The sequence below is a fragment of the Syngnathus floridae genome, chromosome 1, assembly GCF_059516105.1.
Source record: "Syngnathus floridae isolate MCC-2025c chromosome 1, RoL_Sflo_1.0, whole genome shotgun sequence".
Lineage (NCBI taxonomy): Eukaryota > Metazoa > Chordata > Actinopteri > Syngnathiformes > Syngnathidae > Syngnathus > Syngnathus floridae.
The window spans coordinates 12,426,523-12,442,807 of record NC_142413.1 but is presented as its reverse complement, the minus strand read 5'-3'; the positions used below and the strand labels follow the sequence as shown (position 1 = coordinate 12,442,807).

The window sequence follows — 16,285 nt, the reverse complement described above, 5'->3', positions numbered from 1 at the left end:
TGATAAACTCTTTTTCATGACAAAAACATCACATGTAATCAACAGTTTTATATATATATACATATACATATACATATACACACATATATATATATATATATATATATATATATATATATATATATATATATATATATATATATATATATATAATATATTATATAATATATATATTATATATATGTGTGTGTGTGTGTGTGTGTGTGTGTGTGTGTGTGTGTGTGTGTGTGTGTGTGTGTGTGTGTGTGTGTGTACTCGATTGCATTCCATACCGTACTTATCATACTGCAAACTGTAACGATGTTGAATATTTGAAACTTTTGCCAGTAATTTTTAACGCACAAGTATCTACATAAACATCTGTGACAATAATACGTACGAGTCGAGGAAACCTGGCAAATCTAGAGGGTGCGCTTGTTTCATGTCATTGCCGTTTTCTTTTGCGCAGGCGCCCGCCAACGGGCTGTGTCTGTAAGCAAAACGATCGTGTTCTTCTTTGCGTGCGGCACGTGCCTCCGCTCAAAAACATCACGAGCGTCTGCTTGAAATCCAGCACATGGTCGAAGTTGGCAGCTGCAGCTTCTGCAAGCAGACACGAAACGACCTCTGAGCTCGGTTGCGAACCTATAACGTGGATGTGCCTTCCAGCGTGAACGTCTCAAAGACCTTGGGAAGACTGACAGTGAGCATTGTGAATTTGGACGGCCTTTCAAACGAACGCCACAAAACTCCGCTGACTGCTCCAAGCAAAATAAGTGAGCATGTCGACTAATCAAGTGAAGAGCTGCCCCATTCCCACCAGGGTTCTCACCCTGAAAGACTGGTCTCAACTTCCCGACTGCTACAGCCAGACGCCCGGGGGGACTCTCTTCTCCACTACGCCCGGTGGTAAGAAATGTTAAAAGGCAGACTGTAATATTACATTGTTTGAAATTACGTGACTTCTCTAAAATACATTAACGCAATGGAATGTGCGCTTAAAAGACATACACAGACGCAGCGGTTCTCGCGAGATCTTTCAAGTGCGTTAAGGCTTCTCAAATGATAGAATTTAAAGCCCACGTGCGTCTAACTTTTATTATTCTGTTACGATTAGCTATTTGGAAGGATGTGTGGAATAACCTCACAACGTCCGGGTCGAGTCAGCATAGGGTCTATTATGTGGTTTCAAATCTGCATATGAGTAGCGATAAATAAAATGTTCATAGTAACGAGAAAAACAAACTACACTAGTACGGTGTTGAGCACTGACTGAACTTTAACGCCTAATGAATAGTGTGCTCTGTATCCAGTGCTCTAATATGTTTTCAAGGCTTTCTCTTCATATTATAAATATTACAGATTAATACTTAAAAAAAGTCCTAATTTTGGATACGTGATTTAAATTGTAAATAAAAGTACTTGCAGCCTCACCACCCACCCACACACACGCAACAAATGACGTTTTACATAGTAACCATTCGTTTCTGCGGTTGTAAGCATCATTTGTACAGTATCAGCCAGTCTTTGTTTTTTTGTTCAAGAGAGTGTTTATATCCTGCTGCCAGTCCCGTAAAGGGATTGGTTGCAAAGAGGCTGGAGGCTGTCCTTTCTCTGCTCTACACTGCAGTAACATAGAACATTTTGTTCACACGACGTGAGCATGAAAGGGAGTGGTATAATGAGGATAAAAATAACACAATTATTTGCAACATATGACATTCAGCCGTAACACAAGCCACAATTACTGAGTCCTGCTAAACATTTGTTGCTTACAGAAACTGCTGCAGTCTAATGCTTCCTAGATTACAGTCTCTATAGTTTTTTTTTTTCGTCATCAGCCCTCCCCATTCCTCTTTGTCCTGGCTAACTGCTCAGAGTGCAGTTATTGCATAACATGTTTTTACCCCGAAGTAGACAGACTCATCAGATGAACACAATAGGTCAAACTCCAAAAAAATAGTAGCAGATCACTACTCGTCTGTCATGTAAAACGCAACACGGCAGTTTATGGCTCGACGTGTTGGAAGTTGGCCCAAGTCCAGTTTTTGACAGACTGTAAACATCACTGATTTTTAAAATTGAAGACATTGACAAATACATACTTGGTGAGGTTATTTTCTCCTCAGAAGAAATGCTACAATTGAGACTAATACATGTGGCTTTAATCTCGAAGAGAGTTTAAAGAGTTTAAAAGGGAATGTCATGTACTCTCTTTTCCTAGAAGTCATTGCATGCACACCCTTAACCCCTCCCTCTGCACTCCCATACTCATACGTGCACACGCGCACTTGCGCTTGTCCTTCAATAACAATGTAATTGTTTTTTGTTTGTTTTCTCTTTCCAGTAGAGAATTTGGAGCTTTTTTTTTTTTTTTTTCCAGTAGAGAATTTGGATCCATTTGAGTCTACCGAATCCCCGGCCTGAAATGCATTTTTTTCTGCAGAAACAATGAGAAGCTACCTCTACTTACAAACTTAATCGGTTTGGCGGTCGGGTTTGTAAATTGAAGCAACACTTTCTATAGGAATCGATGTAAAGGCAAATAATGTGTGCCAGACTCGCCCAAAAGTCACACTTGTTGCCCTATTGCTCTGTGTAAAACACATAGAAAACCAAAACAACAGTTTTATTGTTGCTTTTTAAAACCTTTACACCAAAAGTAAATGTCACTTTATTCTTGACCTCCTAACTTTGCTTAGGGAGCGGGGAACCTATTCTAATTTCGTTGCTGAAAAACAAATACCCCCGAGAAGACACAAAAAGTCAGACTAATAAATTATTGTGTGCTTCCACGTACCCGTCATTACTTTTTTATATGAATATATGAATTTTGTTATCATCAAAACCTGCCATTTGACCGGTAGACTTTTTATATCCACTCCACTGTATACAAATCACTGTTCCCATTTACACGTATGGAAAATGCCAAGTCTTAAATTAACCCAACATGCACGTTTCTGCAATGTGGGGTGGGGGTGCAGGAGTAAAGTGAGTATGCTGGAGGCACCTGATCTCCATTGCAAGCAGACATGCGTTTGCTAACCCTTACAAATGTTTCATCTCAAAATGAATCAATCTCTCAACACAGGCACCCGCATCATCTATGACAGGAAGTTTCTCTTGGATTGCCGAAACTCCCCTCTTGCACGCACACCACCATGCTGTCTCCCCCAGATCCCGGGGGTGACGTGCCCTGCTACTCACCCTGTAAGCAAACTGCAGGATGTCAAAGAAGAGGCTGAAGAGGACGAAAAGGATGTTGCAGGTAATTCCTGTGCCTCAAATATATTTTTGCAATTGCAAAAATCTTGGCGGAGAATAATATTGTGAAATGGCAATCACCCTTCTGTTCTAATCTGTTCTGATTTTGTGGTGATAAGATAAAATGATGTTATGAAGTGCCGCACTCTACTCTTCCGACTAATATAGTTTTGTAATAAGTGTGTTAATCATGTGGAAAATGAGTCAAAGTAGTGAGTTGTGGTTACAATTCTGCAAAAAGAGTTCTGGTCAGTCCGTGTATGTTACAAAATTACAGTGAGTGTAATGGGTGCCAAGGTAGCAGGTAGCAAGGGAGAGCTACGACATGTCTGCAGCCTTGCTAACTTAGCACCGTTTTACAAGCAATATTTACTGACATATCTAGCAACTATTGAGAGACAAGACAAGCTAACCACAGCGGTCCTCATGTTAGGAACATTATTTCCTGAAGAATTAAGAGAACAGGGCCAATTTTTTCCCCTGTTAATACTGTACACAAACCTGCAGTTTAATAACGTCTCTTTTCTCTGTCGCTCCTTTTGAGCAGATGACAACCAGTTTGAGATGGACATCTGAGCTCCAGTTTTACCTCCTGTGGAGAGTCATCTATCAAAACACCTCCATGGTCAATACTGGCTGAAAAGCGTTTGCCTATAAGCTTATTTCCTTTGTTTTCTTTTCCTTTTTTTTTTTTAAAGAAAGGCTCTTCTGTGGAACTAAAAACAATGGAAGCTACAAAAATAGGGTGGTGTTTTTTTGTTGTTTTTCATTTTTTTTTAAGCCGTATCATGTGTTGTGTTACTTGCTCACTTGAGCGATTGCAGGATTTGAAAGGAAAAAAAACAACTTTTTTTAAAATCTTTTGTATATATTACAATGTACTATGCATTTTGTTTTTTTAAGTTGGCAAATTCAAGATTACAATATAATTCACATTTCATTGGATGTAAAGCCAGCCTTTTCACTGCAAACTTTTTTTGTAGTAGATTTCCCCTACCACATTATGTGAGGCACTATTTGCCACCAAGTGTCTACTTTTGTTTAGGAGTTCAAGGCCTACTGAAAATCTCCTATTTTCACGGGAGGGAGGGATTAAATGTGAATAATTCCAAATAAAGGCTGTGAAAAATGTCTGTGTTTATTGTGTACTTTTAATACATACAATGTATATCATGTTTTAGTTGTAGTAGATGTGGTTATACTAAGTTTACAACTTTGTCAATTTGTAGTACATTTCCATAATGATTCTAACACATTGTGTGCTGTAAGAATATCTCACTGCTAGCATTTTGCTTCGATGATTAAGATGAAAATGAAGTTGTGTAATGGCAAATCATGCAGCCGTATAATCCTTATGTACATGCTGAGCAAGGGCAAGTTCCACATAACTGTCATATGTATACAGCTTGTTGTTTTCTTCACTGGTGATGTCAGCCCCTCAACCCTGATCTAAACAGATACGGTCAACAGACTAAAGGGGCCAAAAGCTGTGTTGCTCACAAGACACTCCATTAGGTACACCTGCATAATGCAACAAGAGTTTGAGCAGTGGTGCTAATTTGTTGTTTGGTCATTTATGAACTGTGGGAGGTGGGGAGAAACAATTACTGTTTCTTCAAGGTTAGATAAAGTAGAAAGACTACTGTGTTGATGTTCCAGGCCTCCCAAACAGCATCAGCTGGTTGACATGTAAACAAACCACTGTGCCTGAAAGTGTAGATTAGAGAACCACATCCTGCTTCGATATTCTGGTTTCATGATAGTTCATCCATTACTCAAAACTGTCGTGCACTGTGGTGTTTTAACCCACAAAAGTAAACTTTGCCTAACAGCAAATACTGGAACTTGTTTTAAAAGCTGCATGATAAGATTGGATTCATTACATTCAGCCTGCGGTTTGTGCACACATAGATGTTTTTTTTTTTTTTTTTTGTAAAGCGTGCCTGTTGACCTACTTGTTCTGTTTGGACAAGAACTGGGCTGCACGTGAGTGCAACATCAGGTGACCACTGAGAGCCTAAGGCTGAAAAATAACTCAATTCCTCATCATTCTTGTGGAAAACGGACATGCTCATGTATTTTGGGTTTGGGGGACTGTTTGGTCATTACATCACTGTAAACACCACTGGAGACATAATGTAACCTTTCCTCTTGAGTTTAAGAATTAAATTTCTCCATTGCCCTTTTCCACAGTCGAAATATCCCCCTCTTTCCATTGCCACCCCCCCTTTCTCTCACGCTCCAGTTTCGGAGTGGGCAGGCTGCTTCGACTGGGGCTGGTCGACAGGGCTCTATTTTAGTCAAACTGCTGCTGTTCAAGGTGGTGGAGGAGCATTGCTCGGGTGACAATGTAAACAGACACTCAAACACACGGCCTGCCTGCTCAGTCACATCTATCTCTTAGTGGACTTAGAGAGAGAGAGAGAGAGAGAGAGAGAGAGAGAGAGAGAGAGAGAGAGAGAGAGAGAGAGAGAGAGAGAGAGAGAGAGAGAGAGAGAGAGAGGTTGAAGGAGATATTCTTGGACTTGTAAACAAAACTTTTTAAAAAATATATTTTTTCCGCAGTTTGTCAGGGAACAGCAATAGCGGTAAAAGTTGTCCATTAGATAAGCTAAATTTACTTTGCCAAGGTTAATCCTGAACTTTATTATATATTCTTTTCTGCGTAGTATATACTGTATGTATAGAATGCGCGTCAATTGTTTAGGTAGCGGTACATGTACTAAGGTTTTGGATTGGGAACATGCTTCTATCCCCTGGAAAATGATGAAACTGCACTATGCTTGTGTATAAATATTTTTTCTATTTCTTCTTTTCCCTTCATACGGAGTCGCAACTTGATCCTGTAAAGCAGCGATTGTCAACCAGTGGTCTGCGGCTCTCTAGCGGTCTGTGGTGGTATTGCAGGTGGTCCGCAAAATTGGAAATAGAAAATAATTGTAACATTTTTAAAAAGAAAATTGGTTCATTATTTCGACTTGATTTATTTTCCAGCTAATTTTATGAATCATTTACCTATCCAAATTATATCAAATATAGCTGAGATTCCCAAAATAGACATACAGATGCAAAGCCTGTATCGGTCTATCCTCCTTCAGTGTAAAATAAAATAATATTCGGCCAAAACAGTGGTCCCCGAGTTGCTTCTTGGTTATAATGGTGGTTCCTTGAACAAAACTAATTGAAAATCCCTGCTGTAAAACAATATAAAATCTTACAAAATACTTTTCACCCGTAAATGATTAACATTAATTGCTGACCTATCGTTTTTTGTGGACCTGTCAGATGACCAAGAGTCACAATTTCCACAAGGAAGAGGGTGGGAGAGTAACCGCATTTCCCGGACGTCACTGTTACAGTCTCAGTAAACATATGTACACGGCTGCCTCGTTCAGCGGTGAGTTATACGTCAACATCGCCGCCTTATTGGATGTGGTTTGATTGACAAACTCTCAAATGTACAGTATATTGACCGCTTTGCAGGTATATGGGTCACTAACTTCCACTGGTCGGAGCAGTTACCTATAAAAAAAAAAAAGATTTTGGATTTTTTTGGGCATAATACCATTAATTCCCACAGGGAAATAAAGAACAATGAAAAGGTTTGTCCTATTATAAACTATTATACATTTTATTTGTCTCACACAATTGAGATGTCACAAAGTAAAAGAGCTGGAAAGGGACATAAACAATTATTAATTGTGTATTTGATAAACAGACACCAAAATTTTTATTTTTAATCTGATGATTATCAATCAGATTTACTTTGAGATCATATAGGTCAAACCAAACCAGTGTATGTTTTCATTTGTTACCATGTAACATACCTACTATGATAAATATTTCAACAAATGTTTATACATAATGTTTTCCAAATGCATTAATGTATAGGCGTGTGTTTGTGTATCTTTGAAAGGGTGAATGATAGACATTAATTCCGTGCACTTATTTATAAAAGTGATTAATGAAGTTCAATCGATTGACTTGAATGCGGAGCTGACACATCCAATATGGCGGATATCCCGAAGTAACGCAGTAGCCAAACCGGTCGAAAGCTATATCTATTTTCATGATTGGAGCAGCCAATCACGTGCTACGTTTCCCACAAATAACGTTTCCCCCCCTTCAATGACGTCACCTCCCGCTAGACGCACTCGACTCTCTGGCAGAAACGCTTGTTCACTGCGGTGGAAAAGCAAACGTAAGGAAGACGAATTGCTCTCAACAGAAACCAATCTAATTTAGGCACTGCCCTGCAAGGTAAGGCTTGCTTAAATTCTCTTGGCTTTTAGTTTGTTATTTTTTTGTAAGCCGAGTCATCATGAAGTTCTGAGTGTTTACTGAGCGGGTTGGGCTTGGCCTACAGGTGCACTTAGATTGTTATTGCAACCTCTTGGTAATTTAGGATCGCTGGACTTGTATTACTAAAAACATCGTGTTCAGAAGTAAACACCTGTAAATCACATGTTGGAAAAAAAATGTGATCGGTGGAACCATTGTAATGATACAGCTTGATTTAAATGTGCACCCAAGAGGTGAATAACCTTTGCATTTGTTATTGCAACAAATATGTTTACTATAGTACAAATGTTGCGCTTATCATTTTGTTCAACAAAAGTGTATTGTTTGAAATTATTTACATGGAGCTTACCCATCAGATGCGTAGGACCATAGAAAGGAGCAAAGACTCCCAAATCAGTAGCTGTAACAGTTTTTACCTTGTATAAATGTCAATGTGACATCTTGATACTTGGGTTAAAGGACTGCAAAACATTAACTTTTTTTTGTGATTTAGACAGTACGTTACATAATAATCATCGTGATAGTCACACAAGGATTGCACCCTTACAAGAGGGGAAAAACAAATAGACACATGATAATGCAGCAGTTATTATTATTACTATATCAACCCTACAACATCGATCGTTATAAGATCAGATGTTTTTAATTATATAGAGCTCAATGTGTTGTCATGGATGGACATCTGCTTGCCCTTCAGGTGAAACAAAGCAAATCATTAGGCCATGCTCTCCTGCTTCCGGAGCAGTGTTAGCACTGTTACGGAGGTTTGCCATCTGTCAGCAGTACTGAGAACATTTTGAGTTAAAGGTGAAATATTTTTAACAGAAACACAAATCAAGAAACTAAAATCAGGGAAGTTTTACTTGTTACGGAAATCATACAATACGACTCAATTGTTATCACAAGATTCCTTACTTATTCACATTTCCATTACGATAATCATCGACATGAGTCCACGTGTATGAACCACTGACAAATGTTAAAGCTGTTTTTCTTCCTGTCGAGGAGAAAGTGAATATGCCTACTGAGATTGACCTGAAAGCAGTCATTGGTGTTACCTTAAGTGTTTACACTGTACATATAGTGAGTGACAGAGGAGTCTTTCATTTTCCGTTGCTATGGTTGTTCTGCTTGAGCAAATCCAGCCAAGAAGGCTTGAACAAGAGTCGTGATGTTCCAGGAGTCATTAGCAATTTGTTTTGTAGCTTGGCAAATACTTTATGATTCTGTTGGGAACTCTGGAAACACAGCTTCCCATTCACAAAATCCACAATGAATCAAATAACCTTAGGACATTGCTTGGAATGTATAAAAGTGGTTCTGCACGTCTAGCTCGACATAGTACGTCAGGTGTCTATGCACAGCTCAAACTGTGCATGACCATGCAAAAAAATTCAGTCCACATCTGTTTTGCATTTTTCTCTTTGCCATGGTGAATGTCATTAGCCTCTCACGGCACCCTGTGACCTAAGTGCCTCCATTTGTGAAGTTGGTGTGAACAGCTAAACTGCTGAGTTGTGATTGATCATTGATCACTGGATCACAAGACATTCCTGCACTGCAAAATCATCTTTTTCTGGTGTGTACAACATGCTGCGCATATTTCACGAGATTACAACAGGCATGAAATGGGATTATGGATCCATGAAAACCACACTTGCTCCCGTGAGAGAGCGACTTGCATCACTTTAGTGGCTTTCGTAGAGGAGCCCCAAGGAATTCGTTACCAAGTGTGGCTCTAGAGGGCAAATTACAGCACAACAACACTTGAATATACCATCTGCTAAAGTCCAATGAGATCCAGTTCAGCGAAGTTTTTTTGCCATCCACAAACAGTTGTTGATAGCAAATCTTGGACATGAAATGGAAATGAGGAGTCATTTAAACTTGACTCCTTGGGGGGGGAAGAAAACGAAAACTCAGTTGCTAGAGTTTGGGCATTGACCAGTTACTGCTCAACTCTTGCATGCGCCATGGGATCCAGTGCAACTGACATCATCAAAGCGCGACTCAGCAGGGGTGAATGACGTAATCGTGCAACAACTAATCAATATTTCAATTTGTTGCCAACACTTTTAAACATCAATTTTTTTTATTGATTATATTTATTGATTGATTCATTGTTGCAGCCCTTAAAGGGTACCTTAAAATGAAAGTTTGGATTCCACTCTTTAATTATAAAAAAAGTATGGTTCTACCTTATCCCGGTCTTGAGTAATCGCCATTTCAACATACAGTCAGTGATTTGAGTGACGCTAAAATATCCTGGAAGAAAATTAGCTTTTTGTGAAGATGATTTTTCTGCACGATGGTGACTTTGACGCTAATATTTGTTGAATTTTGTGACATCTCAACAATCCTTTTGCAAAACATGAATTAAAAACAAATTTAATTAGTTTTTTTTACTGGCTAAATAAGATTAAGAATATCACAGTAAACTGTTTATATTGACCTCCTGGTTCAAATGTTTAAGATGTTAAAGAATGGATAGAAAGCCTTCAGCAATTTGTTTATTTTTCAAGTGTAGTTGTAGCAGAAGCATTTGATCCACTGGTTAAAGGAGACTTTGAATTTCTCCTTTTTCTATCTATAACCGCTTCAAACAACAAGGCATATGGAGGGATAGTTGTTATCTTTGTATATTGCCAATGTTTATAAATTCAATGTTCAGAATGCAATAATCCAAGAATCCCAATCCCAGGAGTATCACTTCCCACAATATATTTATAAACATGAAGGATAATATAGAGCGGCCTTTTATTATTACAAAAGTGCCTGCCAAAAGAAATGTAAATTATACAGACAGTAGTTGAAGTATCAAACCATAGAAACTGGAGTAAGGTCTAAAAAATATAAAAATAAATTAACAAATACTATAAGGGTATGCAAGAGAGAATATTTTGGAGAAAAATAAAACCAATTCAAAAGGTGCAGTATGTGGGGTGTGCTGAATGATATTTTGAGAAATGGTTCCAAAAAACACCAACAATTACCCAGAACACTTAATTGAAAATGACAAGTCTATAGATCATATGGAGGATGTATTACATGGTTTTAAATACATTTTTCATAAATGCGTGACCAAAATTACCAATGAAAATTGAGACAACAGAGAAAGGAGACGTGATAAAGAAAAAATTCTTGTACAATTTTTTTAGGAGCAATTGATAAAAAGTCATGGGAGTCAGAAATAAAATGTAAAAACAAAACCTTGACAGACTGGAATGATCATATTGACATGACAACAGTGACGAAGGTTATTGAAGGAACTGCAAAACGACTAACCCACATTTTCAACTTGTCTTTTCAGTCAGGTATATTTACAAATAAACTGAAGATAGCAACACTGATACCACTGGTTAAAATTGGAGACAGACACCACTTCACAAACGACAAGCCTGTTCTACCCCTCCCAACCTCTCCTTGCACTGTGTGGATCCGACGTAGCACATTTACAGAAGCATGACTATGAATATTTTAATCAATCAAAGTAATTTCATTTCCAATGTATTTCATCAATAGTCATGATATAAACATGTCTCCTGTGTACATCAAGTCGATATTTACAAAGTGTGCTGACATGTTCAGCACCAACCCCAACTCATATTAGCTGTTTGTACTTGGGACTTTCAAACCACTATCAGGCCAACTCTATCTTTTCCACATGAATGTTGCTAACATTTTGAGGGCAGTTTTTGGCATTTTCTCTTGTGGCGCTTTTATTTATTTATTAATATTTATTTTGTTGGTATTGGACAGGTTGCCGAATGTACGAAGCAACAACACTGAAGATTCACACGTTCTTGCACTTGCTTTCCTACACACATGCACAACAAAAATAAAAACATTTTATTTTGATGTCATTAAAGACATCGAGGGCTGTTCAAAGAGACCGACCCAGATGTTGCCTGCGGGTAACACTATTCCGGTCTGATAGTTTATATTTTGTGGGTTTTTTTTTTTTCAGGCTGAGAGATGAATCCAGACCAGCCACCCCCATACCCAGGCCCATCAGCTCCAGTTTATCCTGCCCAAGGCCAACTTCCTCATGACTACCCGCCTCAGGGTTATCCTGCCCAGGGGTACCCTGTAAACATACAGCAGCCTAATGCAAATTACCCCAGCTACCCTCCCGGCCCAATGGGAGCCGGAGGCCCCTATGTAGGGCAGGGACAGCCACCTTATCAAGGTTATCCTGGACAACCACAATACGGCTGGCAGGGTGGGCCTCCACCTGGACCCATGTATGGAGAACCTCCTAAAAACACAGGTGAGTGCTAAATTGAGGACCATCAACATGATCAGGAGGATTAAGTAGAAACTAACAATGCCATGTTAATGTTCTTTGTTGAGAGACCCATTTGCACACTGTGGTAAAGGTCAGTTTTGTTTGGGCCTATATGTAATGGTACCCTCCCATCCAGGTCTTGTTCACTCATGCAAGCCAAGTAAAGGTGCCGTGTCTTCCAAAGTAAAGATTATGCAAATAAGATTTATATCAAATAAAAACATCATCTTTTTTTTTTGTTTGGGCCTATGTGAATTACCCAAATTGTAACATCAAAAATTCAAAATACAGAACAGCTTGCCTACAGACACGTTAGAAATTTGACATTTTAATTGCTTGTTGGGACTTTGGAGTGTCTGGCCACCCATCAAGTTTAAATGGTTCATCGGTGCCAATTTTCTATCATTTGCCCCCTTCAAGCAAGTTCATCATACACACTGTTAAAAAGATGAGCAATGACTCAGTTAGCAAACGGGATGTGTGTAATTATTATTTTTGTGTATTAGGTTTTACAGTAAACTTTACCCCTTATTGAAAATGACTCCAATTAAAAACTCCCGTTAACTGCTAGCATTAGTATTGATTATGTTTCTGAAACGAAGTACTGTATGTCTTGTATTGTCTTGTATGTACACACAATGTGTGTGATTCCTGTTGTGTGTTTGCCTTTACAATGAACTCCAACAGTGTTGTCAATACACAATTTAAAGCATGTTTAGGGAAGTGTGTTCATGACCAAATTTCTATTAATTGTCCAGTCCGAGGCAGAGAGTCGTTGTGATCCTTTATCAGTATGACTGCCCCTGGTGGTCAACACACACCAGAAGGAGCAGCACAATGAATGGGATCTTCTTGGGATATTTTTAAAATTGTATATATTTATGTCGTTGGTCTGTTATTTATTTCTACACAGCACCAAATAATAGAACAGTGTTGTCACAATACCAACATTTGGACTTGGGTACTATATCTGCATATATAGTAGTATCTGATTACAAAGAGTAAAACAATACTACGGCAAAAACTTATCATTCATATGAACGGTTGAAGATCATTATACTGGTACAAGTGTTTTGTGTTATGAGCAAATTAAAGTCTTATCTCAAGACATCACTGTATAATGCTGAATACTGAAGTTTGTCAAAGGCCAACTATCTCATGTTATGGCTTTGGCCAATGCTTGAACCGGAGTATTACACAACTTGTGGCTCAAGATGTTCCTGATGACTTATTACTTATTAAAGCACCTGACTAACTCTTCAATCAGAGCTCAAAGTTCATAATAAATCGTATTGTCACTAGCTGTTTATCAAAACCTGCCTGACTGTTGCCCTTCCCCCACATGAATGATTAATCCCTAGGATGGGGATGCAAACATCTTGTCTCACTTGTCTTTGTTTCACACCAAGGTGTAACCTAATGCTACCTGAAATCTCACAAATGATCTGGCTGGTTAGAGCCCAGAGTATCGCTGGTGTTACTTAACTGTTAAGTTTGCCTTTACGGTGGAGACATTCCCGCCTTGATTAGCTTTGCTATCATGCTTTATTTCTGACAATTCTCTTTGATTTGATCAACATTTTTTTTAATGAAGGAAATTAGAATAATAACCTCTCTCCCTCTTTTCAACCCAGTGTACATGGTGGAGGACAGAAGAAGAGACAACTCTTCCTCGGAGACGTGCCTGACAGCCTGCTGGACAGCCCTATGTTGCTGTTGTCTCTGGGACATGCTGACATAATAGTTCCCAGCACCTTCATTACACTCCCCCTGCTCCCTACGTATTTCTGTGTGCCTCAAAACACTAGCATCCCTTCTTCCCAGTTGGCCTTAAATCTTGTGTCCCCTCTTCATTTTGCCTTCATTTCTTTGAACACCGTGCTTATAATGCAAACTTTTTTTTCCCCTGTGAACGTCAATGTGAAGTCCTTAGCACCAACTGACTAAGCGACCGACTATTATCAGGGGTGGCCTTTGGAGCAGCTTGTAATTGAGCTTCATTATCTGCCCTGAGCATACATTTAGATAAAGAAAATTCCTTACAGAAAAAAACCCTCTTGGTTTTTGATTGTTGTGCGTAAAGATGACAACAATGTCAGAACATTCTGAATAAGACAGACCTACAAGAACGTGGAAGCAACATCACATGCATGCTCGGTTAGTTAGTTGTTGATGTCACACAGTGGCAGAAGCTTCTCTTAAATACATTTACTCTTTGCTGGAGAAGCATTATAAGCACATATAAATTACTACAACAGCCCTGTGCTCTGCCTTTGCTGTGTTGGTTGTGACATACTGAGAGAACATTGACAAGCATGCATGTACATTTTAATCAGTATTTACACTGAAACACTAACTTCCACTTGAAAGTGTTTTTAAAGGTCTGAGCTTGCAGGCTCTGAAAAGTCAAAACACTGTCTTTTGCGGATAAGAATGGCGTAGGGTAAATTGCACTTGATCACTGTTGTTTTGCAATTGTCCCACACTACCCCGCGTTATGTGAAAGAATGCACAGAGCAACTATAACAGACACACAGCATATGTTGCAACCAGGCTCATCTCCAATGAGGGTCTCAAGCACTTTATGATGATCACTTCTGTATATGTGTTGCCACTCCCGTCTGCTGTCTTGGCTCTCCACGAGCTCCCTTTTTTGCTTTCTTAGCGACATTCTTTTATCTTGGTCTCCCGTTGTCACACGAATCTGTAAGCCACTGTTTACAAGTGAGCTGAAGAATGCGCTCTAAGGAGCTGACAATTGGAATGTTCTTTTTTTCCCTCTGAATTTCACATCGTCTTGAAATTAAATGAGAAATACAATGCATTTTGAGGATGACGGTGATTTACGTTGCATTACTTTTACCTGATTAACTTTAAATAATCACACTTTTTCCATCACAATTAATGTCTTTTTGTTTTTAAAATATGTTAGGGTTTAACTGAAAATGAGAAACCATGCCGTGATCAATAAATAAATGCCTGTTTGCTTCAAATGAAAATCTTTGATTAAAATAATGTATTCCTATCAAGTGAAATACTTTGGTTTTATTTGGGTGGGTGGTATCAGTGTGCATATACACTGGAGAATAAAGATCACTATTCTCTCAGTGTCAAGACTGGCCTGGATTCACTTATTCATGGTTGCAGTGTCCCGGAGTGGACAGTCATCAGATGAGTATGCATTATATATTGCCATGATGGAGAGATGATATAGTCCTGCCGAATGTGAAAAATCATTCATGGCTTTTTCTTATTTACCTTCAGGTTCGATCGCAATCTATCCATTTTCTGTACCGCTTCTCCTCGAGGGTCGCTGGCCTGTTGAAGCCTATCCCAGCTGACTTTGGCCAAGAGGCACCTTGAAATGGTTTCCAGCTAATCATTCAAACAATCAGTCACATCTACAGGAGTTTAAAGTCGTCAATGAACCTAGTATGCATGTTTTTGGAATGTGGGAGGAAATAGAGAAAATCCACAGGGCGAACATGACAATTCCTCATAGGAGGGTCAGAACTGTGCTTTGAATACATGCGTGACCTCTGAACTATGAGGCAGATATGCTAACGAGTTCACCACGTTTCTAGCACATTGCAATGAACACACTGTCCACTGTTGCAGTATTATGTCAGAGGTTTGTTCCGGTTGAGCTATAACATCGTCCAATTTAAAACAATGTACAATTTAAAATATAAAAAATGAAAACCCTAAATTATTTACTGTGTGTTTTATACACGGAATAGATGACAAAAAAGCAGCCTCCTGCGCACGGAGTTCCACTCAAATTTTGGAATAATCTTTAAATTTCAGCGAAGGCGCTGTCACAATAATGCGTCAGGCACGCTGCGTTTGCGCGGTTGGATTAGATGACAAAACATCAGCCTCCTGCGCACCGAGTAACACTCAATTTTTTAAATATGATCAGAGTTTCAGCGATGGCGCTGTCACAAAAATGTGTTTATTTTTTTAACGCTTACTGAAACCCTAATCTCAACTATAGGTTGTGCCCTCTGCAGGGGGACACGTAATACTGCACCCATCTCATTGATTTCCATGTTGGAGGTCGTCCTTTGACCACAACCCACTGGCCCGAATAAAACACAAAAACAAGAGAGATCTATAAAAATAAATAACGCACTTAGAATCCGTGTGTGGAGTCAAACATTTAAGGCCACCCGTTGAGCTGTATCTCGAACTGTGCTCTGCACCTGGACTACTTGAACTACTCGAGTACCACAGTCGGACTGAGAGTAAATTGAACTATTCTCGCTATGCGATTACATTTAAAGTCATTGCAGAGGGGTGCATATTTCTACTGGGTGGCATGATTGATGTACCTGATCCCATGCAAGGGCGGTATCTTCACTGTGTACTGTCTTCATTGTTGAAATTATGTAGACAACATGCCAGAAGAACAGAGACAACGTATTGCTAAGAATGCCGTTACCAATGGGA

General features: G+C 39.0%; 2 protein-coding genes across 2 annotated transcripts; both read left to right on the top strand.

Annotated features, from left to right (window-relative positions):
* Positions 1-486: 486 nt before the first annotated feature.
* eif4ebp3l (eukaryotic translation initiation factor 4E binding protein 3, like) lies at positions 487-4,374 on the top strand. Its single transcript, XM_088370473.1, has 3 exons — positions 487-888; positions 3,071-3,247; positions 3,791-4,374. Exons 1-3 carry the CDS (start codon positions 762-764, stop codon positions 3,817-3,819), a joined length of 333 nt encoding a protein of 110 aa, XP_088226599.1. The 5' UTR covers positions 487-761; the 3' UTR covers positions 3,820-4,374.
* A 2,973-nt stretch (positions 4,375-7,347) lies between these two features.
* Positions 7,348-14,868, top strand: LOC148404135 (cysteine-rich transmembrane module-containing protein 1-like). The gene is made up of 3 exons (XM_088390498.1): positions 7,348-7,503; positions 11,513-11,815; positions 13,468-14,868. The coding sequence occupies exons 2-3, from the start codon at positions 11,521-11,523 to the stop codon at positions 13,572-13,574; spliced, it is 402 nt and encodes a 133-aa protein (XP_088246624.1). The 5' UTR covers positions 7,348-7,503; positions 11,513-11,520; the 3' UTR covers positions 13,575-14,868.
* Positions 14,869-16,285: the final 1,417 nt, after the last annotated feature.

What these genes read in the sequence shown, in the direction of transcription:
- eif4ebp3l (XM_088370473.1), top strand. Translation starts at nt 762, where the DNA reads ATGTCGACTAATCAAGTGAAGAGCTGCCCCATTCCCACCAGGGTTCTC. An exon ending in CTTCTCCACTACGCCCGGTG is followed by an intron (nt 889 to 3,070) that starts GTAAGAAATGTT and finishes CTCTCAACACAG; the next exon opens with GCACCCGCATCATCTATGAC. An exon ending in GGACGAAAAGGATGTTGCAG is followed by an intron (nt 3,248 to 3,790) that starts GTAATTCCTGTG and finishes CCTTTTGAGCAG; the next exon opens with ATGACAACCAGTTTGAGATG.
- LOC148404135 (XM_088390498.1), top strand. Translation starts at nt 11,521, where the DNA reads ATGAATCCAGACCAGCCACCCCCATACCCAGGCCCATCAGCTCCAGTT. An exon ending in AGAACCTCCTAAAAACACAG is followed by an intron (nt 11,816 to 13,467) that starts GTGAGTGCTAAA and finishes TTTTCAACCCAG; the next exon opens with TGTACATGGTGGAGGACAGA.